A 26822-nucleotide genomic window follows, 5' to 3' on the forward strand; every position below is an offset into this window, starting at 1 on the left:
TGTGTCACGTTTGTCCCTTTTTGGTTGATCACTGGCACGATTAGTACGGCGTAGGTCCTCGGGCCTGCCCTGAACGTCTTGGGAGGGGGTGGATATGGCGTTCTGGCTTAGTTCACCCTCTCTCATGGGGTCTCCCTTCAGGGGGACCCCCACCAAGTACTTGGGGTGGGCTGTTTCGGCAGTCCCCCTGGAGAACGGCTTCTGCCTGGCTTCGGCTGGGCAGGCCATAGTGAGTACCTCAGTCCCCGTCAGGACCCTCGCGCCCCGGGGTATCAGGGTTAAGGCCCTTCCTCTTCGGAGGAGGGCTATGTGTACGCCTTGTACACTTTTTGTGTGTCTCACGTTTTGCGTGTGTGCACTTTTTTATGCACCGGTGTATGTCTTTTGAGTGTGTTTCACACACCACGGGCTTACAAAAAAAAAACTCCCAATTGTGGGGCTCCTGATTGCCTCTGATTGGCTATCACAGTGATAAGTCACTGTGAAGCCTGCCCCCATGTTCTATCTCTGTGAATGGAGAAGAGACACATCCTATCTCTCTCTCCTCTCAGAGTAAAAAAAAAAAAAAGTGTGTGCAAAAATAATAATAATAATAACAGTAATAAAATAAAACAAATATTTAGACCAAGGTTTGATCTAGGTAAGTGCGAGGGTTAGTGTTTGGGTCCAGGTCAGGGTCAAAGGTCAAGGTCAGGGTCAAAGTTCATGGGGCAGGATTTTTTTTTGTTTATTAGTATCAATTAGTGTCACTGTGTTTTAGGCCTGGTTCACACGTATGCAATTTTTAGTGCTTTTTGTAGAAACGCACTACAGTCCATTAACTACTTCTGGACCGAGCCCATTTCTGACACTTGTTGTTTACAAGTTAAACTCTGTATTTTTAGCTAGAAAATTACTTAGAACCCCCCCCCCCCCAAACATTATATATATATATATATATATATATATATATATATATATATATATATATATATATATATATATATATATATAGATATATATATCTATATATATATTTTTTTTTTTAGCAAAGACTCTGGAGAATGAAATGGCGGTCATTGCAATATTTTCTGTCATGCGCTATTTGCGCAGCGGTCTTTTCAAATGCCATTTTTTGAAAAAAAAAAAAAATAGATTTTACTGCATTTAAAAAAAAACTAAAGTTAGCCCATTTTTTTTTTTTTTTTTGTATATTGTAAAAAATTATGTTACACCGAGTAAATATATACCCAACATGTTACGATTTGAAATTGCGCACACCCGTGGAATGGCGACAAACTACCGTACATAAAAATCTCCATAGGCGACGCTTTAAATTTTTTTTACGGCTAACAGTTTAGAGTTACAGAGTAGCTCTTTTTTCAGAATTATTGCTCTTGCTCTTGCTCTGGCAATCGCGGCGATACCTTGCATGTGTGGTTTGAACAGCGCTTTCATTTGCGGGTGCGACTTACATATGCGTTTTCTTTCATGCACGAGCTCAAGACAAAAGGGCGCTATGAAAAATGTTTTTTTTTCCTATTTATATTATTAAATTTTTTAATTTTAGCACAGTTTTTAAAAAAAATAAAAAATCTGATCACTTTTATTGCTATCATAAGCAATGTAACATCCCTTGTGACAGTAAAAGGCAGTGACAGGTACTCTTTATGGAGGGATCGGGGGTCTAAAAGACCCCAGACCCCTCCACTGCATTTCAATGTCTTCAAAATGCCAAAATCGGCATTGTCGAATACTGACAGTTTTTTAAATTCGGCCCCTTTAGCCGCCGAGTAACCCAGAGGTGACGTCATCAGGCCGCTTCCGGGCTACTACATCGGAGACCCGATCAAAGCTGAATTCGGCTTTGTTTGGGACTTCAACAAACGTTCCGGCTGGTTGCTCAGGTCTCCCGGTGGGACGGGAGACCCGTGCAGAGCCGCGGAAGGTGGCGAGAGGGCGTCCCCTTTCACTCGCTGGGAAAACAGCCGAGCAGCTCCTAAGCCACTTCGGCCATTATCACCTGAAAGCCGTCTGCCGGCTCTAAAAAATGGTACCGGGATGATGCCTCTACCTGCAGGCATCACCCCGGTACAACCACTTCTCTGAGCCGAACGTAGGGCTCCACATAATTGTGGCTCATGTAAATGATTTTGTGACAATGCCTTACAAGTTACATTTTTGAAGTAATGGGACGTGTTTATTCCTATGGGGAGAGTAAATGTAGAAAAGGATGAGTTTAAATCTCCTTTTGGCAGCTTAGTGATTACTGGACTAATGGAATCATTGAAAGTTGTGGTGTAAATATGAACAAATTGAAAAGTAAATATCCCATTACTTGCTTCTCGTCTTAAGACCTTTCACTGAACACTTGCAAAATCCTCCTGTGCTGTATGGCTGCCTTAATATAATCACATAAATATTATGTTCACTTGAAAGTTGATTATAGTGAAATTATGTAATCGTATTTATGAGTGAATGACAACAAAACATAAATATAAAGGAACTAATAGTGAAAATATGTGTAGCATTGTGTGTTCATTACCTTCGGGAAATTTTAAAAGTACTCACAATCTAGTGTCCCATGTTGCTGCCAAATGTAATTGGGGGTCAGTAATGAAATTACTTCCACAGACCATTATGTCTAGTGTAGTGTCCACAACTGCCTCCAAGCCATAAGCATTTGTAGGGGGGTAGTTGGTTGGACAGTTGACACTTCCTACATATTCCCCTGCTCGTTGGGTACCAAGTACAGGTCACATAAGTGGCCTACCCTGGGGTGGGTTCCTCTGTATTAGGCTAGGCACTTTTTAATAGGGTCACTGCCTTACACATGGGGTACCTTTAATTGAACAGATATCTGAAGTCTAGTTAACCCTCTTGATGTTAATAAACACCACCAAGCTCATTGATGTCTTTAGAAGGGACACACTGAGCCAATGTCCTCTCCACCTGTCCAGCATATCTTCTGTCTACCTCACTCTCGGTAATGGAATGGGGTCCTGCTGTGCACTCCATGCAAGAACTTCCTTAACTCTTGCTCTTCCGTACCTGTGCACAGGCTGAAGACCCCTGCGGTACTGATCTGCTCCCGTTGCTATGGGAGATGGACCTGCTCACAGAGCGAAAGCCGACAATAGCTCTTCCTGCAAGAAGCTAAACCACCGGCTACATGTACATGTGTACAACAGGCTGCTATAGAAATCTTTATTACCCTTGGTAACCACTTGCATCTTCGCACTGCATTAACTCTTACACTGTTGTCTTCCTACTCCAGTGTGTTAAACTGACCCGAGCTGTAGACTATGTATGTACTACAGTTACTCGCATTACACCCCTTTAGTAACTTTAGACCAGGCAAAGGCAAAGTTTCAAAAGTTTTATTTATATAACATGGCATAACAGTAGAACAAAATGTCATGGAAAATAAATAGGCTTGTACTGAAAAGTACAAATGGCCCGCTCTTTTGCATAACGATTTACCAAGCACTCGGCGATAAAGAAAGGAACAAACGCGCTGGGTCATTTCAATGCCATCTGCCAGGTCTCTCTCCATTGGATATGTATGTGTGTGCATTTGTGTAAGAGTAAGTGTTTGTGTGTGAGAGTTTATGTGTGAGAGGTTATGTGTCTCTTAAATGGCTATGTGAGCTTGTGTCTGTGTGTCTGTGTGTCTGTGTGTCTATGTCTGTGTGTGTGTGTGTGTGTGTGTGTGTGTGTGTGTGTGTGTGTGTGTGTGTCAGTGTGTGTGTGTCCTCTGTGTTCTGATGTGTTCTGTCTGAGGGCAGGGCAGAGCAGGTTTATTTACATCAAGTGAACAAGAGGAAGTTACAGGGAGTGGCTTCACAACCACCAATCACAAAGTACAATGGGCAGGGCTTATGTACAAACACAGCCATGTGCAGAGATGAGCAGAAATGGCTGCCATCTTATTACTAACAAGTCTTTCAATGACAGTTAAAGCAACAATCACTGTGAATATCGATTATCGGTAAAACCGACACTGGGAGACATTATGACTATTTAAACTAAAGAAAATGTCCTATCAAAATTTCCACAACACAAAAGCAACAGACTCTTCCTAAACTAATCCTTAACTCAGGCTTGTGGCTGCCTCAGTGTACCCACACAAGAAAGAGTCCATTATGGTAGAATTCTAACATTGGTGTCTTCAAGCAGTTTGTAGCTCTCAGTGGTCCTGGACTTTTTAGAGGTCCTATATCCATGGGTGATCCAGATTCGGCAGATGGCTGTGTGGATAGATCCTAGTAACAGTGATACGTTATGCAATTAGCACACCTACTCATTAATCGGACCCCTGTCCCGTTTTTATACAGTACAGGACCAGTGGGTTGGACCCAAGAAAAGCCCACCAGGAAAGAACCAGAAAACATATTAACAGCCCTTCTAGCTGGGGCAAAATAACATTTAACCTGCTTACACTTTCATCACAGTTAAATTGAAATCTAGCGGTGCTTCCTGTCATTATGCATGGTGTATCTGAAATAGCTTAGTTACTTTTTACATTTCCTTTACTCTATGGTCTAAAATATAGTAGTTATGATTCCTGTAAATTTAATTAGAGTCAATTTATTAGCTAAACACCTTGGAGGTTTCCCATCTAGTGATGACACAATTATAGTGCATTGGTGTGGTCCAAAATCATAATGGTCATCAATACAGGTACCAATGTATTTTTGCCGGTGGGCACTGAAACATTTCCGACATTTTTTACTATGTTCTTTTGCTCTTTATGAGCAAGAGGTGATATTGATGTGTAAGTAATGCATATTGACATTTTCCTAGCATTTTTCATGCTTTTCTGAGCTGTTCAGAATGTGTGGTCCCTGGTTAACAATGTTGTTAGTGTTTTGTGTCCAGAGGTGCAATCCATGTTGCTTGGCAACATTATAGTCAAGGGAGATTTTTGCACTGTTTGCACTTCTTTTTCTACTAGTTGATTACTTTAAGCATTTTTAAACTAATTATCAGAATGTCTGACAAAATATTTTAATTTTATAAGCCATATGATTATTACATTTCCATTTACTTAATTAGTACATAAATATTGTTGAATAAGAAGAACTATGGGTAAAGGAATGTGTGAACTAAGGGAAAACAGAGTCCTTTAACAGTGGTAGTGTCTTCTCACAAACAGTAACAAATTAATATGAATTAATATAAGAAATAAGAAAGTATTGGTGTTACCAAATTGGCAACTTGTAGTAGGTGATGTGTGTGCCAAAATAATTCTTCCAAATATAATATATATATATATATATATATATATATATATATATATATATATATATACTGTATATATATATATTTTTTTTGTGCAGTGTTGCATTGATGAATAAATTGAAAATAAACCAATTTCTATTTTGAACAAAAAACCTAGGAGTGCGGCGATGGAGGAGGTGAGCAGTAATGACATAATGACTAGGCTTCACTTAGCAATGTACTAGCGACGTCCTGAGAGTATTCCAGTCAGGCTTCAGAATTTATGTAAATGGCCTTCACCTATAGCAAAGGCATTATTCAACTTTATTCAGAGCTGCACACTTTGTTTTTATCTACAGGTGCCCCTTGTCTGCATAGGCAGTTTTCAGTAAACCCTTTAAAGAAGTAAACTGTCAGTCTTTTTTATTTATTTTTTTATGACCTGCAAATTAAAGCCATTATGTGCCAGTATGCAATGCATACTAGCACATTTTGTGAAAATTACCTGCAAACAAAGCCCTCGATCCCTGCAGGCTGCATCTATCTTCTCCCATCTTCCTTCTGGGTCCGCGGACTCCGGCTGTATGATTGGCCGGAACTGCGTGACATCACTCCCATGCATGAGTGGGGGAGCCACCATTTACGGCACAGGAATCTGAAGGAACGGCATGGGCAACTGTTCCTGCAGAGTGCATGCGCCGATGACATCATTGACTGCATTGTGATTTTTTATGAACTGCAAATTAAAGCCATAATGTGCCAGTATGCAATGCATACAAGCCCATTATGTGAAAATTACCTGCAAACAAAGCCCTTGATCGATGCCTTGTCCTCGCTGCAGGCTGCATCTATCTTCTCTCATCTTCCTTCTGGGTCCGCGGACTCTGGCTGTATGATTGGCCGGAACCACGTGACATCACTCCCATGCATGCGTGGGGGAGCCACCATTTACGGCACAGGAATATGAAGGAATGGCATGGGCGACTGTTCTTTCAGAACGCATGCGCCAATGACATAATTGACTGCATGTATACTAAATATCTCCTAAACTGTGCCCATTTAGGGGATATTTACTGTACCTATAGGGAAGCCTTATTATAGGTTTACCTATAGGTACAACTAATGGATCAGAGTTTACTTCTTCTTTAAGGGAGGCACAAAGAAATTGTCCTCTCTAGACATCTATTTCAGTCCCTTACAGAGCATGCAGCCTGACTGGCAAAGGAAAGATTACATGCACCCAGGCCAATGTTCTTAACTTGTAGAGGGTACCTCGCCAGCCCCCCCCCCCCCTTCCATGGAAAAGGGCCTTGTTCTAAAGTTGATGGGTACAAGGGCCTCTTCCCCACATCTCTGGCCTGGTGGATATGGGGGTCTGTGGGGGAACTTATTGGAATCAGGAAGTAAGTGGTTACTCATTCACAAAAAAAAAATACAAAGTAAATAAACACACAACGCATTTGGCAAAGTATTTTGTTGAAAAAAAAAATGACCCACCCACTCTGTAAATCCAATGTAGATCCACATCAGTCATTATGATTGATGCTCGCCAACCCTCTGAAGCAAAACAATCTAATCACTGGAGATGATGCACTCCCAAAGAACTCTTGCGGAAAATGACATTTCCCAACCCAGCAACCAAATGTAAACAAAGAGACCTGGGTGGTGTAATATTTGATCAACCACATCACCCAGGACCCCTTGCCTCCCGGTATAGGACAGCCAGCATCGACCGTGTCCTTGAAGCCAAAGACCCTTGCAGCCCACACAAGAGGATTTTTTTATTTAGCAGCAGCAGTAATACTGCCACAAAATGAAAGATTTCCAAATGTAGAAGCAGTCAGAGGTTCACATGGGCCAACAGGCCAATTCTAGCCATTTGGTTCACCTATTTGGTGAACCATGAACAGGTTTGCTGAAATCCCTGCTTCACAACAAACTCAAACTTCATCTCTTTCTCTATTAGGAAGATATTCCCTCATTACCTGTCTCTGTGACAGCTATCTTCAAGTACCGTAGGGACATCTCCATTATGAAACAAATGCAGCAGTAAACCACAAAACTGCTAACAAAGCTTTTAAACCTGCTCCATCCTGTTAATAGAACAAAGCAGGAAGAAATGATAAAACTCTGACAAATAACAATAAATCCTCAACATAGATTTTGAGCCTGTCCCAAACTGTTCAAAAAAAAGTGGAAAATACCTCTTTTTTTCTCTTTCTTTTTTTTTTTTTATTAAAAAACACCTTTTATTTTTCCTGTTTTAACATACAAGCACAAGAAAACCACATAAATAATATTTTTATTATGAATTTCTTTGCACACGTTTAAATCAAAGTTAAAAAAGCATGTGGATATAACTTAAAAATGAAAAAGAAAAGACTTAAACCCAACCTCAATATGTGCTTTTATAGTGCGAATAAACTGGTTAGATTTCTGTGTTGTTTAATATGTTTCAAACAGTCACACATCTGATAGATTAGTGAGATATTTTCTAAAAGATAAAACCGCACAGAATAAAGATGAACTGTACTCAACAAAATAATAGCTAGTGAGCCCCATCTGGTGGTTTAATCTGCAACTTGCAGACTTAAACAAAACAACAGACTAGGCTTGTATCATTCCCAAATGAACATGCAAACACCTATAACATGTTTCCTAAAGGGTCAGAATCATCAAACTTCAGTACAATACAGCATACTGCATGCTAATAGTAATATTTTATGAGCTATTATAATGTGGGCGCATAATACTTATCAAAAAAAAGAACACTTTTAGGTTTTATGCTAATTTTGGGTGTAAACAGTTTACTTGCCAAGAAATGGAAGAAAGAGAGCTAATGTACTGGTCTACAGGTCTTACTATTACACAAAAAAAAAACAACAACAGTAGACCTAAAGTGTATGCCATGCCAAAAACTTTTTCTAGTTTTCCATAACTTCCACTGCTATCTGGGGCTCTGTAGGAAACATTTACCCTCTCTTTCTTTTTCTGCTGGCACAGTTTTACCAGACAGGTAATAATGAGAGGGAACTATATAACCGCAATAGAGACAGAAATAAAACATTTTTTTAGTAGCATACGGGAAGGCTAGAACCCCTGTCACAGTTAATTTCTGTGTCACTCTTTCCCCATCGTACTTTCTGGGGAAACTCAGCTGGACAGCAAGTGAGGGCAAATCTATCTAATGAAGCCTCAGATGGCAGTAAAAATTACAACCCATCTAAAATTTTAGAGCTTTGATGTTGTTTATAGGCTCCCTCCTCTCCCCTGCATCCACTGCTCAAAATGGATGGGAATTCTGGGAGCTGTGATGTTGCTTATAGGCTCCCTCCTCTCCCCTGCATCCACTGCTACCAAAAATGTACAACTACGTTGTGGCAAAAAAAAAGCAACAAAATGATATTAAGACCCTGTTCACACTGGGGCGACTTGTCAGGCGACCTGGTCGCCTGACAAGTCGCCTGCCATAGAGTAGCACAGGACCCGTTCAAATAGGAGCGACACAAGTCGTTCCAACTTAGAAAAAGGGTCCTGAGCTTCTTTGGGGCGACCTGGAGCGACCTGCATTGACTTCAATGATATGAAGTCCGTGCATGCCGCTCCGAGGTCACGGTGCGAGCTGTGCACCGCGACTTCACAGGTCGCCCCGGCAAGTCGGGTCGCGCCTATGTGAACCGGCTCTAATCCATTTTTCCTCACTTTGCCACTTTCATTTTAAATATAAAGTATTTGCTCTGATAAACTGCAGAAACCAATAAACTATTCTGCTGAGAATTCTATTAAAACTTTCTTGGATAAAGCTGACTGTGAAAACAAAGAAATGTATCTACAAATTTCAGCAGACCATTGTAATCCCACGATTGTTACTTTTCCCACAGAGGGAAAATACAACATGCATTTTGGTATTTCATTACTAATGCCTAGTACACGCTATAAGAAAATGAGACAAAAATAACCGCATTCGGAATGATCGTTTGATATTCAAATCATTAGTACACAGTATAATAGCATGCTTAAAAAAAACAAAGGAGCATTCAGCCAATTTTTTTATTTTGTGTACTAGGCATAACTGTGCTTAAACATGTTCTATCCCCTCTCCTCCTTACCTATCCTGCCTAACCAATGTAAAAAAAAAGATGTGTATACTTACCTATTTATTTATTTTTTTGATCATATGACCAGACCACTCCAGTCTGGTCATATGATTCGCTGTGTCAGTGAGTGGCAGCTGCAGGGGAGAGGAGGAAGCACTTGACAATGGATGGGAATTCTGGGAGCTGGGATGTTGCCTCTCCCCTGCATCCACTGATTGACACAGGGTAGCCAGAGCTCTGGATAACATGACGGACTGAAGCAGACTAAAAATAGGTGTAGAGGTTTTTTTACACACATTAACAAGGATAGGTAGTAGGACAGGGAATATTTTTAAGCATATTTAGTGTTAGGTTGGAATTCTACTTTAGGTCACTACAAGTCTACTTTAAATTAAAAGGTCAACTTTAATGAAAAGAACTACAAAGGTCTCATAATATGAAAGGGAACCAAAAATTCACAACTACGTTGTGGCAAAAAAAAGCAACAAAATGATATTTGTCCATTTTCCTCACTTTATCACTGTCATTTTAAATAAAAAGTATCTGCTCTGATAAACTGCAGAGACTATTCATCTGAGAATGCTATTCAAACTTTCTTGGATAAAGCCGACTGTGAAAACAATGAAATGTTTCCACTAATTTCAGCAGACCATTGTAATCCCACGATTGTTACTTTTCCCACAGAGGGAAAATACAATGAATGCATTATTTTCAAGATGTGAATATACAGCAAATATCAAAAATATTTGTAATTTGTAACATGGAATGATACTGTAATATACATGGGAAATAGTACCTCTGCAGTATAGTTTAGAGACAGATGATATTTTCATAAACCTTATTACAAAAACTAGAATTCACCACCCAGCAGACTCATGTCTATTAAGGCTGATTTATTAACAGTATAACTATAAGAGTCTTTGCTATTCTGTACACACAAATGCCCTAACCTACTAAATGGAATGAACAAGAGCTGGAAGAAATTTCTATGCTATGCTTGATAATCAATAACCCAACAGTGCCGCATTACCCACTTAAAACCTTGTCCAAATGATCACTTAATATCTACATAATTCACACTGTAAATATAAAGTGCACATTTCAGAACACTCCACATCAAGCGCTAAGTGTGCTTGTATTCATATCACTTATCATTAAATAAAATTTGATAAAAACAACTAACAGTGTGCATAAAAAAAATATATATATATATATAAGCCAAAATTCAAAAGTGATCAAGTCCCATTCCAAATGAATACAACAATGCTATTCTCTTCAAATCTCATACTGTGTACTGTAGTGCAAATATCTTACTCTAGTGACACTCCAATCTGCTCATCTTACTGATTTGACCTCTAAGGTAGTATGAGGTTAATATAACACATCAGCTTATTTCCCATGTAGGGGTTAATAGTATGGTCTGATCTCCTCCCTTATTATTCAGATAAAAATCGGCAACTCATCTTGTATTAACGTGTATAAAACAACAGGGAAACGAGAAACCTCATAGTTCTCACTAATTTATTTATTTATTTATTTAATTAAAGGGATTAAAAACACAATGCAATGTAAATACAGGGCATCATTAAAAAAAAATAGTCCATCCTTCCTGGTGGCTTCACTCCAAAATTTTATAAACTGTTTGCCCCTCTCCTCACTACTTTTCTGACTACAGTATTCAAATCCCTAGCGGATGGTTCTGCCTCCCCCCCCCCCCCCACAAACTCTACAGGCGCACATCTTAACCGGAAGCCAGAAAATAACCCCTCCCTTTGCACAAATTACTGACCCATATCCTTAATTGGGGTTGGTTGAAACATTTTTTCAAAGGCGTTAGCCAATAGATCACAGCCGTTATTGCCCAAACTAATACACCTTGACCAGGTCAGCTTTGTAAGTGGATGAGAGACAAGGGACAACACACTGAAAACCCTCCTTGTGACAGATTACACCCGCACTCATGATATCCCTGTCTGCCTTTTAGCAGTTGATTCCGAACAGGGCATTAGAACGGGTAATTTGGAAGTTACGATTTTCTCTTCAGCAAATCAGTTTAGGCCCCCACATGATTTCGAGGATAATGTCCCTTTACTTGTTGCTGTTGGCCAGGCTCAGGGTGAATGGATCCCTGTCTTCTGCATTTCTATCTATAATGGAACACGCTGAGGATGCCCTCTATCCCCCCTCTTATACATTCTCACAATGAAATACCTGGTGATCACATTGCGACAGAACCCACACATTACGGGTGTCTCGGTGGCCCTCAAAATGCAAAACTGCTCCAATTTGTAACACAACCACGTACCTTTCATCCCTTCATATTTCTGGAATTTCAGAGATTCAGTAAAGTTAGTATTTTCAAGGTTAAATAGACTAAATCAGAACTTTTCAACGACTTTTTCTTTCAAGACCTCCTCTATACTTTACCTAGGGATCCGGATAACGACTTAGGCATCCCAATTGTTCTAATTTTCTCCCATTGCTTTACAAGACTTGGACTTGGACTTGGACTTGGCTTCTTACACCTCTAAGAGACTTTTTTGTCTCGGCAGGATCAATACCCTTAATATGCATGTCCTCCCCTGCTTTCTATTCTGGTTTCAAAAGATCTGTTTGTCTCCCTGCCTCATATTTTCGAAAACTTCACTGGATGTTTTTTAAGTTTGTCTGGAATTCAGCTCATGCCAGAATTATTTTTGGGCCATTGTCCTTCCCGAAGCCTTGAGTCGGGACAAGAGTACCAGATGCCTTTATTTACCACAAAGCAGCAGTGTTCACATGAATCCTTGACTGGTTTCACCACTCTTCATCCAAATTGTGGGTTCAACTGGAAGGTTACATAAATCCTATAAATCTCTGCACCCTTCCATGGACCCCACCTGATCTCTATAAGGGCCCCTCCATTCAGGTTGACCTAACTTGCCAGATACTCCTCTGTGGCACCCCATGATACCCACCTTTAATTTATCTAAATACCTATACCCCATTAATTTGTTTAGGGACACCAGTCTTCCCACCACCTCTCTGATCTACTGGATTTGGCCTCTGGCACAAACAAGAACACAGAAGACTCTTCCAGATTCTCCAGTCAGATTTGTCGCTAACAACGGCTGCTTCCTCCATGATGTCTCTACACCACTCTTCACAGTGGTTGCATAAGCAACAGGCCCTATCTTACCTCCGATCTATCCCCTCACTACTGGACATCCTAGCCAAAGCAACTGACTTTGAATCTCTGATTCTGCAGAAGGATCCACCAATACACGTGGTCTCTCAGTTATATTCTCTTATCCTGGTCGCAGCACACCCAGAACTTCCTTCATACACGCAAACTTGGGAAAAGGATTTACAACAGACTCCCCCCCCCCCCTTCAAACTGGCAGTGTTTTAACTTGACCCATAAACTGTCATTGGCCACAAAAACTTAAAAAAGTGGTTAAATTACCAGATGGTACAGGTGTCCATTGGTTCTCCATCACTTTAACCACAACATCCCTAATACCTGTCGGTGGTTTCACATTTCAAAGGGCACTATGCTCCACACCTGGTGGAAATGCCTCCCTATATGGGCATTCTGGACACTGATTTTCAATTTGTACTGTAAACCTATGGCAACCTCTGTTCACACATCTCCCAGGACAGTCCTTTTATGCATGATTCCCATAACCTTCAAATCAGCAAAAAAAAATATGTTCTCATGCAGCCAGAGCAGTCATTCCCCACCACTGGAAATTGACTTCTGTACCCTCCCTTGGGGAGTGGGCGACCAAACTAGACTCCATTAGAGACCTGGAACAGCTGGGCGACCATACTAGACTCCATTAGAGACCTGGAAAAGTTTTCACTCACCTGGACTGCATGGTCCACGTTCTGTTACTCATCCGGGTTCCTGGTTTGGGCTGGCAAAGATTCTAACGCTGCCTTTTACCAACCATGATGGAGTGTCCTTGCCCTTTTCCTTCTCCTTGTCCTGGCTTTTGGGAAACAGTATAATTACAATACAATTGCAATTCAAGAGGGTTAGGAGGGCCTGTTCACAAGATCTTACAATGTAATGTATTGCTCAGGGCATATGGTGCAGTTCTAGTGTCAAGACACCCAATGCTGGTATGCTGCACTCCTAATGTGACTAGATATGTAAAAAATACACAGAGGAGATTGTACTTAAACCTAATTTAAAAAAATACAAAAGATGAATTGGGTAACTGGGTGGAGAGGAATCAGGTGCGAATACAGGGAGCTCTAACAGTTTTAGAAAAGGGGGCAGGTCAGGATATGTAGCGGGTTCAGAAATGAACAGCTCCAGAGTGTGCAGGTTCACAGGAAGAACAACGAGGCTACCTCAATAAACGAGTTGAGAAACTTCACTTAGCCAATACTGGGAACATAATCACTTTAATTATCCAATACTGTGAAAAGCAAATTAATTTTTCCATCTGCACATGATTGGATAATCAAAGTGAACATTCTAACAATTTTTTATGTGAAGATTATCAATTCCTTTAGTAAAACAGCTCAATTGTGTGATTTTGATTCCTGAGGCCAGGCTAGAAAGGCTCTCAGCACCCTGCAGGTCACAGGTATTAATTAGTACCTGATGCTGGCTGCTGGGGGACACCTGCGGTTGGATACTGGAATTACACCTTTTAAAGGGTCTGTTCACCTTTAAAAAAAAAACTGCCTATGCAGAAAAGGCAGGCAATATATTTTTCAAATTTCTTTCCTTCTACCTCAGGGAGGTCCTGCCAGCTTCAGGGAGGAAGAGCCTGAGCCTAAAGCCTGGGTGCACTAATTACCCAACATCTCCTCTTTCCTGCAATCTGACCCACATGAAAATTAGGCCTCATTCACAAAAAACGTATGTGTCCATCCCCCGTATGATGGCTATGTACCACATAGGGATGCACAGGTGTTCTGTGCATCCCTGTGCAGGCAGTCCTCAAAGTCAATTCAGATGCAGCAGCTGCATGGACATAGTAACATGTCAAAATTTGACATGCCGGCAGGATGGGATGTGTGTATCCAAATGCACAGTGTCTGCATACAGATAAGTGCACCAATTTCTATAGGCTCTGAGGTGGATGCAGAAAGTGGCTCAGCATTGAGGACGTGTCTCAGCGCTTGTCTGAATTAGCCCTTAGGGGAATTTATCAAAACTAGAGTAGCCAGAATCTGGAGCAGCTGTGCATGGCAATCAATCAGCTCATAGCTTTCATTTTCAAAGCTTAACTGAACAAGCTGAGGATAGAAGCTGATTGGTTGCCAGATTCTGACTGCACCAGTTTTGATAAGTTACCCTCACTGTGTTTTACATTTCATACTCCTGACTACTGCATCCTAAGTACAGAACATTCTTTGTTAAGGTTAGCTGTGTGTAGAAAAAGATATGTAATAGAACAGGTTTATTTAGTTAAAATGAGTGTACTGAGGTTTGTACATGTCTATTACATACTCACTTGTGGCACAGTCAATAAAGCATATAGCCCTTTAAGCCCCTCCCACTGTTGATGCAATCTGACCACACCCACAGTTTTGGCATGTGCGCAAGACGCCCCGCTATATTACCGCATACCATTTTTCTTTAGGGGGGGGGGGCAACCCCAGGTGCCAGATATGCTAGCTATGCCACTGCACACTATAGTATACCATATAAATGCTGTGCCCTGTGCGTTTATGTCCATGTAATGTGCCTGCATAGTAAATAGTGTAAGGCTGGCGTATGATTGTGCATTAGTATTTTAGTTTTGGTAAATCAGACCTGTGTTGTCAGCACTAATTGCTCCTAGTAATCTACAAAGGCTCTATTGCTGTTTTTTTAGGATACCAGTAGATGCATTAGAGATTATTCCAACTTGGGTTTTTTTTTTAAACAAAAATTTTACTACAAATGTGAAATAAGTTATGAATGGTGGTAAAAGCTTAAGGCTGCATGGTTTCATGCTCGTTTACAAAATACACAAAAACCACATGTCGTGTTTGCAGTGCAACTAATTGTTAAAAGACACCCACATTTTGCGCAAAAAAAGCACATATCAAACTCTGTAAAATGCGTGATTAAATACGTGCAAAGCTTGATGCTCAAAAAGTTGCATGAGCTACCTTGCAGGCATTATCACACATAGGGAAGCCCATTGAAATGAATGAGCTGCCCTATACGTCTGGCAAAGAAACCCCATATATGTACTACACAGTTTAGCACATGTAGCCAAATGTTAGGAATATCTGAATAGTATTTTTGCACACAGTATCTCATATTTTCCAGCCTATTTGAATCTATTTAGTCGCATACAATAGATTTCATTTGGCCTAGCCACCTATTCTTTAAATTCCTTGATGTTTTTAAAGGCTGTAAAATAGTGTTATTGATTTATGAAATTTAAGTCAAGGGTTGCAGTTTAGGTGTGCAAAATCTCCATGAATCTTTGAGTTTTTGTGTTCTGTCGTGAAAGGTGGTCCATATATTGCAGATATGTTGTAATGCATATCTAACAATATTGCTAATCCTTGCCCATTCCAAGTGTTAAAAATGGCTCATGCTGTGTTCAGCCCAGGTATGTTTCAGTTTATGTGTGTAGATGTTTTCTATATAAGAACTGTGAACTTCCTTCACAGTTGTGTAAGTGGTATTAATATTGTGTTGTCAGAACATATAGCACAAGTGCACTATATATGTGCTATATGTGAAAAAAAGACAAAAAAGACTTTTAAGCAGTTTGGCAGTAGTCATTTCTGAACAGGAAATGGTTGGAAGAGCTTGAATGAAGATTCATAGTGGAAAGGTAAGCTTAAGTTGAGTGTTTGTAGAACACAGATCTGGTGCTTATTCCTACTTTGTACAGTATCTCACAAAAGTGAGTACACCCCTCACATTTTTGTAGATATTTAATATATCTTTTCATGTGACAACACTGAAGAAATGACACTTTGCTACAATATAAAGTAGTGAGTGTACAGCTTGTATAACAGTGTAAATATGTCCAAATTGGGCCCAATTAGCCATTTTTCCTCCCCGGTGTCATATGACTCGCTAGTGTTACAAGGTCTCAGGTGTGAATGGGGAGCAGGTGTGTTAAATTTGGTGTTATCACTCTCACTCTCTCATACTGGCATACTGGTCACTGGAAGTTCAACATGGCACGTCAATGCAAAGAACTCTCTGAGGATCTGAAAAAAAGAATTGTTGCTCTATATAAAGATGGCCTAGGCTATAGGAAGATTGCCAAGACCCTGAAACTGAGGTGCAGCATGGTGGCCAAGACCATTCAGTGGTTTAATAGGACAGGTTCCACTCAGAACAGGCCTCGCCATGTTCAACCAAAGAAGTTGAGTGCACGTGCTCAGCGTCATATCGAGAGGTTGTCTTTGGGAAATAGACGTATGAATGTTGCCAGAATTGCTGCAGAGGTTTAAGGGGTGGGGGGGTCAGCCTGTCAGTGCTCAGACCATACGCCGCACACTACATCAAATGGTCTTCATGGCTGTCGTCCCAGAAGGAAGCCTCTTCTGAAGACGATGCACAAGAAAGCCCAAAACATTTTGATGAAGACAAGCAGACTAAGGACATGGATTGCTGGAATCATGTCCTGTGGTCTGATGAGACCAAGATAAACTTATTTGGTTCTGATGGTGTCAAGCTATTGCGGCGGCAACCAGTTGAGGAGTACAAAGACAAGTGTGTCTTGCCTACAGTCAATCATGGTGGTGGCAGTGTCATCGTCTGGGGTTGTGTGAGTGCTGCCGGAACTGGGGAGCTACAGTTCATTGAGGGAACAATGAATGTCAACATGTACTGTGACATACTGAAGCAGAGCATGATCCCCTCCCTTCGGAGACTGGGCTGCACGGGAGTATTCCAACATGATAACGACCCGAAACACACCTCCAAGACAACCACTGCCCTGCTAAAGAAGCTGAGGGTAAAGGTGATGGACTGGCCAAGCATGTCTCCAGACCTAAACCCTATTGAGCATCTGTGGGGCATCCTCAAATGCAAGATAGAGGAGCACAATGTCTTTAACATCCACCAGCTCCATAATGTTGTCATGGAGGAGTGGAAGAGGGCTCCAGTGGCAACCTGTGAAGCTCTGGTGAACTCCATGCCCAAGAGGATTAAGGCAGTGCAGGAAAATAATGATGGCCACACAAAATATTGACACTTTGGGCCCAATTTGGACATTTTCACTTAAGGGTGTACACACTTTTGTTGCCATCGGTTTAGATATTAATGGCTGTGTGATGAGTTATTTTGAGGGAACCACAAATTTGCACTGTTATACAAGCTGTACACTCACTACTTTACATTGTAACGTGTCATTTCTTCAGCGTTGTCACATGAAAAGATATAAGTAAATATTTACAAAAATGTGAGGGGTGTCCTCACTTTTGTAAGATACTGTATGTACATTGGGGCTGTACAAACCAAAATGAAGGGATTTCCCTTTCTGCCAACAAATTAATTTTGCTCCTAGCAAAACTGTCTCTTGTACAGGTGTAAGTTGTTCATTGCTAACCAAGGCCAGTTGACATGTGAGACAGCTGATACATCCTGTTTCAACACATGAAGAAATATGGGGACCTTCCCAATGACCCAATGAATTAGTAAAATGGCTGTTAAGAGGCACCTTGCACCTGCTTTAAGACAAGTTAGTTGGAAGCAAAGTAGATGCATAGTTGGGTGAAAAACTTTTGTGTGTTGCTACACAAAATAAGTATTTATTGGTTTCTAGTCCAGTAAAATTATGACTAATTCAGTTAACATATAAGGCATTTAGAACTTATATATTTACTTTATAGAAGACCCTTATTAAGAAAAATAAATAGTGATAGTTACATATATAGAAAAGAGTTAAATAGAATAAATGTCAAAATGCCAAGAACTCATTATTTTAGAATGAATATAAATACATTCATTACTGGGTACAATAATGTTATCAAATGAATGATTTTGAAAGTAATGGGCCACCTGCACATGGGTGCCTGAGCCCTTGCAATGTAAATTCCAGTGTATTTCCCTATCTGGAAAGGCAAGGTGCGAAATTTTCTATTTTTTTTGCATAGGCCTGTACAATGTACAAAAAATGTTTATGCTAACACTGGCATAAACCCGAGTACAGCTCCGCACAGCCATCCTGTTCACTAGGCAGCTGTGCACAGCACCTGGCCTTTCTGGATGGAGGAAATACTCTGGGGTTTGCATCTCACAGGCTCAGGCACCTGTATATACTGTACAATAGAGTTTTTGTAAAAATGTATTCTCATGATTTATTGGCAATTCATTTTTCTAACAAAACAAGCTGGTTATTTAATTCAGTGACACTACAATAATTCAAACATTATTCTAAAAATAAGTTGCAGATAGGAAAAGTTTTATAAAGTGGTAAAGGGTTATATGTTGAATATATAACTGACCCAGATGCCTCATTTTATGCAAAAATAGCACTGTGTTTTATGAGCGATGTAATTATAAATAAAACTTTTTTAAAGTGTTACTAAACCCACAGCAGCAAAATCAATCTGTATATGCAGTAAAGCATGCTTGTTATACTTACTGTGGATCCTAAGGGGTTAATCATCTGTGTAAAAAATCGGTTTGATCCTGTCTTCTCTGATCCTCCCCTTATTACACAGTCCCCAATCTATCTCCTGATTGTACAGAGCCTTGGGGGCCCTCTGAACATGCTTAGTTTGGTGTTTATTGCTAGAGTTTTTTTTTTCTTGGGAGGGTACATGTGCTTAGCAGAGGGCCAATCAGCACTATATAGACAGAGGGCCAGGGGTCCTGCAGCCTCATAGGACAGTCAGAGTAGAATGAAAACTCCTCCTACAAGCTTTAACCAGACACTCATAGAAGCCATACGACTGCTATATACTGCTGATGAGAAAAGGTATTTAGCAGTTTGTATTCACTAAAATGATCACATTTCCATGTTCTGTGTACTGTGGGAGACCAGATATATTGAAAGCAGGGTCTTGGGTTTAGTAACAATTTAAATTTCACTACATTAAAAAAATATCTTTTTTTACTCTCAATAAACCCATAAATCATATAAAACCATATATAGACATGCAATGTCGAAGAACTCCTGATAGTTTGATTCTTCTCCTCTTTGATGGTATATCAAGCCCTTCCCACACCTTTAACGATATCTAGAAGCCATGCTAGCCTTTCAAGGGAATCTGCGTAGATGTTCCGGATTAAAATTTTCTATCATCTGTGATGTTCATCGATTGCTGCATCTTCTTATTTCATTTATGTCTTCTTTCCAAGCGAGAATATCCAGGTTTCGGTTGGATCTATTTTAAGGTGAATTACATAGCCTAATATCTTTCATTTGTTTCCATACATTTCAAATCATTAATAATTTCATTTACTTTAATGATTATTTATATGTATTCTGATAAACATTGTTACCTCCTGTTTTGTGTGCGTGTTCCTCCATTGTTGTGTGTGTGCCTTTCCCACAGGGAAACCTACCTCCAGATTACAGGATAAGCCTGATCGATATTGGTCTTGTTATTGAGTACCTCATGGGTGGAGCCTATCGTTGCAATTACACCAGAAAAAGATTTAGAACTCTGTATCACAATTTATTTGGGCCCAAACGAGTAAGTAAATCATTTTATATTATCAATATAAATTGTAATAAATAAATGCATTACCTTTCAACAAAGGCTATGTTATACATTGCATTCATGCTGTTGGTCCCAGATCCTCCAGCATGGCCCATTCCATAATGTAAAAAATACCCTGTTCTTTAACCACTTTAAGACCGGAAGGATTTGCCCCCTTAATGACCAGGCCCTATTTTGCGATTCGGCACTGTGTTATTTTAACGGGCAATTGCGCAGTCCTGCGATGCTGTACCCAAATAAAATTGATGTCCTTTTTTCCCCACAAACAGAGCTTTCTTTTGGTGGTATTTGATCACCTGTGCTATTTTTATTTTTTGCGCTATAAACAAAAAAAGAGCGACAATTCTGAGAAAAAAAAACAATATTTTTCACATTCTGCTATATGACATTCTCCAAAAAAAAAAAAAGAAAAGATCAAACTTTTTTAAAATTTTAGGCCAATTTTCTGCTACATATTTTTGGTAAAAAAAATTGCAATAAGCGTATTTTGATTGGTTTGCACAAAAGTCATCACGTCTACTAACTACGGGAAAGATTTATGTCATCTTTATTGTTTTTTTTTACTAGTAATGGCGGCGATCTGCGATTTTTTGCGGGACTGCGACATTGCGGCAGGCAGATCGGACCCCTAACTGACATTTTTGTGAACACCTTACATGCTTGCATGCTAATATAAAAAATCAGATAAAAGAACCATGGTAAGAAAAAAAAAAACATATATATATTTTCTGTTAAGGAAGGCACTGGTAGAACTGCTATGGTCACAGAAATGTCAGCACACTCTGGATCAAAATGTTTTATATGAGCCTGTCTGCTACCCACTAATAGTATCTTACACTACTGTGATACTTTGAGCAATTATAATGAAAATCTCCTTATTCTCAAGAACTATGCTCCACAGAATAGTTACTGTATATAAACAAAATCCTTTAAGTGTCGGTTCTCACTATGGCGATCCGACTTCGGGGGCGACCTGTAAAGTCGCGTGCACCGCGACTTCGGCGCGACTTGCGCGGACTTCACATAATGAAGTACAGGAACTATTTTCTAAGTCGGAGCGACTTGAGTTCGCTCCTATTAGAACGGTTCCCGTAGCACTGAATGGACCGTGACTTGTCAGGCTGACCAGTCGCCTGACAAGTCGCGGTAGTGTGAACCGGGACTAAAACCTACCTTGTTGTTTTATCTTGACAGTGAACGATAAATTTGCCTGTTGTTAGACATTTAGTGCTGTTTTTAAATAGATTTTAGACTTGATTGGCTTACATTTTCAATTATTCCAAAAGATTTAAATGACTGACAATTAAAGTTTTTTACCACTCTTCTTAAAATGCTATATTTCTTTCCTACTCCAAAACTGTACCAGCAGCACTTGAATCTATGTGTGATAAAGGATGAACACCTTTACTATGCTAATATATATCTATATATATATATATACACCATATATATATATATATATATATATATATATATATATATATATACCGTATATATATATATATATATATATATATATATATACCGTATATATATATATATATGAAATATGCATAAGATTTAAGCTGGTCATACACTATACAATTTTTTAATTCAATTTCCTTTAGATTTACCTTCAACTATGTAGTGCAAGGACCTGCCTGACTGCATACAAATTGAAAGTGTTTTGATTTGACCTCATATTATATGGTTTTGGTAAATCTAAAAAAAAATTGAACAAGAAAATTGTATAAGAAATGGCTAGCCTTAAGCCTAGTACACACGATCAGATTATCGGACAAATTTTCTTCAGTTTTTTGTTGCATGCTAGTCTCATATGGAAAGTGAAGAGGTTACTTTCATACGAAAATTCTCGTACGACAGAATTCAACTTCAGAAGTGATGTCATGTGTTGAATTGTTTTGTATGTATTCTTTAGCTTTCGAGCATGCCTAGTCTTGCTCTGATGATTTTTTTCAGAAGAAAACTGTACTAATTAAACGAAAATCGGACGTTGTGTTCATGTACAATAAAAATTTTATAGCCTGCACATCCAGTTTTTGTCATCCGAAAGTCCGTAATTGGCTGTCGAAAGCACCATAGTAACGATCCGAAAATCGGCAGATCGTTCGTTGGATGAAATTTTACTTCCGATTTTCTTATCGTGTGTACGGGCCTTTAGTCTACCTATTGTTTAAACAGATTTACAGTCTTCCTGACATAATAAGTATTAGCACTGGATGAAATAAAAATATAGAAAAACACATCTGCAATAGACCACATCTATATTAATCCATTTCACAGTCTTAAGAACAGTTTTACCTCTGGGAAGCAAAGGATTGAAGAAATCAGCAGGCAATATAAATCATTAGCTGTTGCTACCTTTTTCAGCAATAACTCAGTATCCCCAGCTCCCATACCATATTAACGTGTACTGATTACCTTTTATATTTTTTATGAGCCCATTAAATCATTTTGTATTATAACGTTTGACTTCTTATGAAGCTTTAGGCCATCTTACTCATTTTTGCCAATATAACATACTCTTTAGTTAAAGCATTTTTCCTCAAATATGATTAATTTTTTTTTTCTTTTTTTTTCCCTTTCCTATGTTAAAGAAAGGTTTTAGCAAGTTTTTTCTTTACAACAAAACTTGAAGCAAACTTTGTAAAATAATTTCTGTCATGTTTTAATTGTCTAAGGGCCGTTTCACAAATAAGCCTCCTGCACACAGACAGGACGCCACTCTTTTTACTGATCTGAACATAGGTGATAGGTGCATTCTTGTCTGTGGGACAATACACACAGATGTATAAAAATTAGTAATAAAGCGTTGAGTTCACAGATATAAAATAAAAATTGAAAATGTTACATTTGAGTGCAGCAATTTATGCACATATGTATGTATCAGTGTGCATACGCACGTATATTGCAACACTGGCCATTAGAAGATGAAGAAAATTATTACGCATGTATACACTAATGCATACTTTGTGCTTTTACTTGTGTGTATGCAAGGTCCTAAAGTGGCTTCTCAGTCAATTTTTTCATCTTTCCATTAAATCTTCTGCCCTTGTTGTTTTAACTTTGACAGTAAATAGCTTATACAGCCCATTTCCTCTTTCCTGTCTAGTCATTAGCCTAGGATCTAGGCTAATAACATCATGCACAGCTCTCTCTCTCTCACTCTCGTAAGAGTTTGTCAGCAAGGGAGGAGGGATGAGTCATAGGAAATCCAAGGACAGCTGCAGTGTGTGTCTGTGTATATCCAGGAAGTGAACAGGCAGCAGCTTCAGCTGCCCACAGTTAAAATGGCTGCAGTGGAGGGAGATTTCTGCAGCATGTTTGGCAAGTAGAGAATATATAGAAAATAATATGCAAAGTAGTTGGAGGGAAGCTTCAGAATAGCAAAGATGTTTTAATTACAAACAATGTGAGCAGACTGTAGTTCCTCTTTAAGAAACATTTTAGATTACATTTACATGGGCGCAAAATTTTTAATGATCTTATTTTGCCTTTTTCTACCCCAGATGTTCTGATAATGATCAGTAAATAGGTGTATAAAACTGTCCTGTTTTTTTCGACACCTGCATCTCACATACGTGTATACCAATGTCCTCAGATGCAGATTTTTGGATTTTGTGTTATAGATCTGAATGCAGGATAGGTTTATGCATCTGTAACGATGTCTTCATTGAAAACAATCGTTAACAGATATAAATAAAAAACATTTGTAAATGTGTCTTTTTACAGCCATGTGAATGAAGTCTTACTCAGGATCTTTCTGTCAGCAAGATCCCGATTATAAACATCACTGCGCTGTGCTAAAACGTGCATCACATCGCCCCCTACTGCCAGCACACTGCATCCAGAAAGGACTGCTGCTGCATATTAAACAGCTAGAGTTCAGTGTGCAGCTGCTGTTTGGGTTGTGTGAATGGGTCCTAAATTTATAGAAAGTTCTGAATGCGCTGATGTGACAGTCAAATCTTTATTAGCTCTGCAATGCGTCTTGCAGACTAATTTCTTTAAACGGACATAGGTTTTAAGAGCTATCCAGAAAGGAAAATTGCAGAGCAAGGTGGTGGGGCAAGGTGAGGGTATGGGCAAAGTGTTTTAAAAGATATGTAATGCATTGTCATGCGTAACTGCCAGGTTGCATTGAAATATAAATGCATTGTCATGCCTAACTGCCAGGTTGCATTGAAATATAAATGCATTGTCATGCCTAACTGCCAGGTTGCGTTGAAATATAAATGCATTGTCATGCCTAACTGCCAGGTTGCATTAATTTGAACGATGGGGCAGGTAATGTTATAAGTTGAAAATGTTGGCAAACTATTTCTATGATCATGTTAGATTAGATCCACATATATTTGACGTGTTTGCGTAATTTCTTTATTGTTATTTCCTAAACAGCCAAAAGCACTAAAGCTATTAGGAATGGAGGTGAGTACAGTTTCTAAGTTCTTTTAACTTTCCTGTATTAAAGATATTATGTCAACCACTGCCTTATTTTTGCTTATATTTTCTGCATAAAAAAAAAAATGATGTCATGTAAAAATAATACTGTCATGCAACTGTGTTGGTCAAACCTAATAGTTCTTTCATTTCTTGAAATATTAAGAGAATGGACAATTCTATGGCAAGCAGACATGTGCAATTTGTTTCGGTTCCAATATAAGTTAGTACTAATTTCTGTTTATTCAGAGACACGGATGTATCCAGTGCAGATACAGTAATGTAGATAAAGTAGATCCAACGTCAATCACGATGCCTGCCACTACCGCTGACCCAAAAAAAAAAAAGGTTCCCGCCGTCTGCCAGCTCAGTCATCTGAAAGTTTTTAAATCACTAAGGGGCGTGGCAATGTTATCGGGTGACCCCCGCCCTTTTTTGACATCATCAACCCAGCACTTCACGGCCAATGATGTCACAAGGGGGCAGGGGTCACCTGATGATGTCATAAGGTATTTTAGAACTGTCAGATGGCAGAATGGGCAGGCGGCAGGGGCCTTCCTTGGAACAGTTTTTTTAAAGTCAGCGGTCATTGTGATTGACATTGGATCTGCTTTAGGGGACATTTATGTATTTATTTATTTATTTTTTTATAAAAGGACTTGTCAAAAACAAGTTTAGGTTTAACACTGTTTCAGTGAATGAGTAGGGGTACGTACCCCATACTCATTCACATGGTGGGGCTGGGATCTGAGGGCCCCTTTGTTAAAGGGGGCTTCCAGATTCCAATATGTCACCCACCACAACCTCACAACCACAGGGCCAGGGTTGTGGGGAAGAGGCCATTGTGGAATGTGGCCTGTTATGGTTCAGGAGGGGGAGGTTGCTCACTCATCCCCCCCCCCCTTTCCTGGCCTTTCAAGCTGCATGCTTGGGTAAGGATCTGGTATGGATTTTGGGGGGGCGACCCCACACTTGTTTTTTTAAGTTTTGGCATGGAATTCCCCTTAAAATCCATACCTGCATTCTTTTGTTTACATTTCAGCTGTCAGCGGGGAAGCCACTTCTTAACAACCAGCTATTCTTCACACAGAATTCAAATTGATCAATCATTTTTCGACCGATCCGAATTCTAATCGTTTAGAAAATTTTGAATTCATTAGAAAATGAGTAAACGAAGCAAAACAAAACTAATCAACGAAACGGAATAAGTAACATAACGAATATATCCGAAACTAAATAAAACACATTTTTCTGTTTTGCACATGTCTAATAGCAAGTATCAACCTTAAGATGGGGGCTTTATAAACATTATAGACCAGTGGTCTTCAAACTATGGCCCTCCAGTTGTTCAGGAACTACAATTCCCATCATGCCTTGTCATGTCTGATTGTCAAGAGTTTTACAATGCCTCATGGGATGTGTAGTTCCGCAACAGCTGGAGGGCCATAGTTTGAGGATCCCCGTTTATAGAAGATTAGAGACCACCAGGAATTTTCTAGATGGGTTTAGACATAATAAATTACCTTGCATATGCATGCATAGATTAACATGTTTTTTAGAACTTTGGCATAATTGTTTGGGATATTACAGTGAATCTTTATGACATGGATTAAGACTCACTAATGTTTCAGAGCAGTTTTGCACATGCTTCTTGAATGACTTTATTGTATATTAGTAGTTATCTAAGGGTTGATCATTTTAGAGCTCAAAACCTTAAACAGAAATATTTTTCCTATAGCACATTCCTTTGTTATTATGAGTAGTAAACTGTGCTTTTATAGAAATAGTTTTCTTCATCTTGATCCTAACTCCACACCACTGTCGCTTAACTTTTTTCAATGCTTATTTTTAGATGAAGTCTTACAGAGATAAAAAAAAGAGGTAAAAAAGACATCTCCATAATTTGATTCAAACCGAAACTCAATGCAGACAGCTAAATGCTCTCAAATGTTTCCTGTTGTATCTACCAAATCTGCAGAAAACTGTACTAGTTACACACATTTTCCACACTGCACAGCCAGTCAGGTGACACCTGTAGATAAGGTATTCCTATTCCTGGTTTAGTAACTATAGATCACAAGAGATGAGCTTGGGTGACCTCCAAACTGATCTCTAGTAAAACTTTTAACTTGCGCTCTTTTTTTTACTCTGATAAACTAATGGCGAATCAAGCTGCAGGGCAAAAATGACCTTCTCCATAGTTCATCAGAGTACAAATAATGCACAAGTTCAGCTAGAGATGAGTGAAAGGCGATGTGAAATTAGTGGACTGAGAGTTTCAGCAGGAGATGGTCATTGATAATATGAATAACATCTTGTAGATTAAGTGGTTGTGTGGTTTTCTGTCATCTCAATAACAGCTAGTCTGGCAGCAGTAAGGGTATGAGTTTTGAATGAAATATGATGAGGCCAGGCCTAGATGCCTAATCCTAGGAGGGCCTGGGTGATCAC

At 39.4% G+C, this 26822-nt stretch overlaps 1 protein-coding gene across 3 annotated transcripts in view; it reads left to right on the forward strand.

The window, feature by feature from the left end:
* TRPM3 (transient receptor potential cation channel subfamily M member 3) overlaps nt 1-26822 on the forward strand; it is a 552760-nt gene that overhangs the window by 375455 nt on the left and 150483 nt on the right. For all 3 annotated transcript variants that reach the window (XR_014225124.1, XM_082252764.1, XM_082252765.1), the window contains exons 13-14: nt 19764-19904; nt 24330-24359. Coding sequence is in view for 2 of the 3 variants with exons in the window: in XM_082252764.1 (XP_082108890.1) it covers nt 19764-19904; nt 24330-24359 (171 nt within the window). In the remaining variant the exon portion in view is untranslated. The remainder of the gene's footprint in view (nt 1-19763; nt 19905-24329; nt 24360-26822) is intronic.

The sequence above is a fragment of the Pelophylax lessonae genome, assembly GCF_965119305.1.
Source record: "Pelophylax lessonae genome assembly, chromosome: 1".
Classification (NCBI taxonomy): Eukaryota; Metazoa; Chordata; class Amphibia; order Anura; family Ranidae; genus Pelophylax; species Pelophylax lessonae.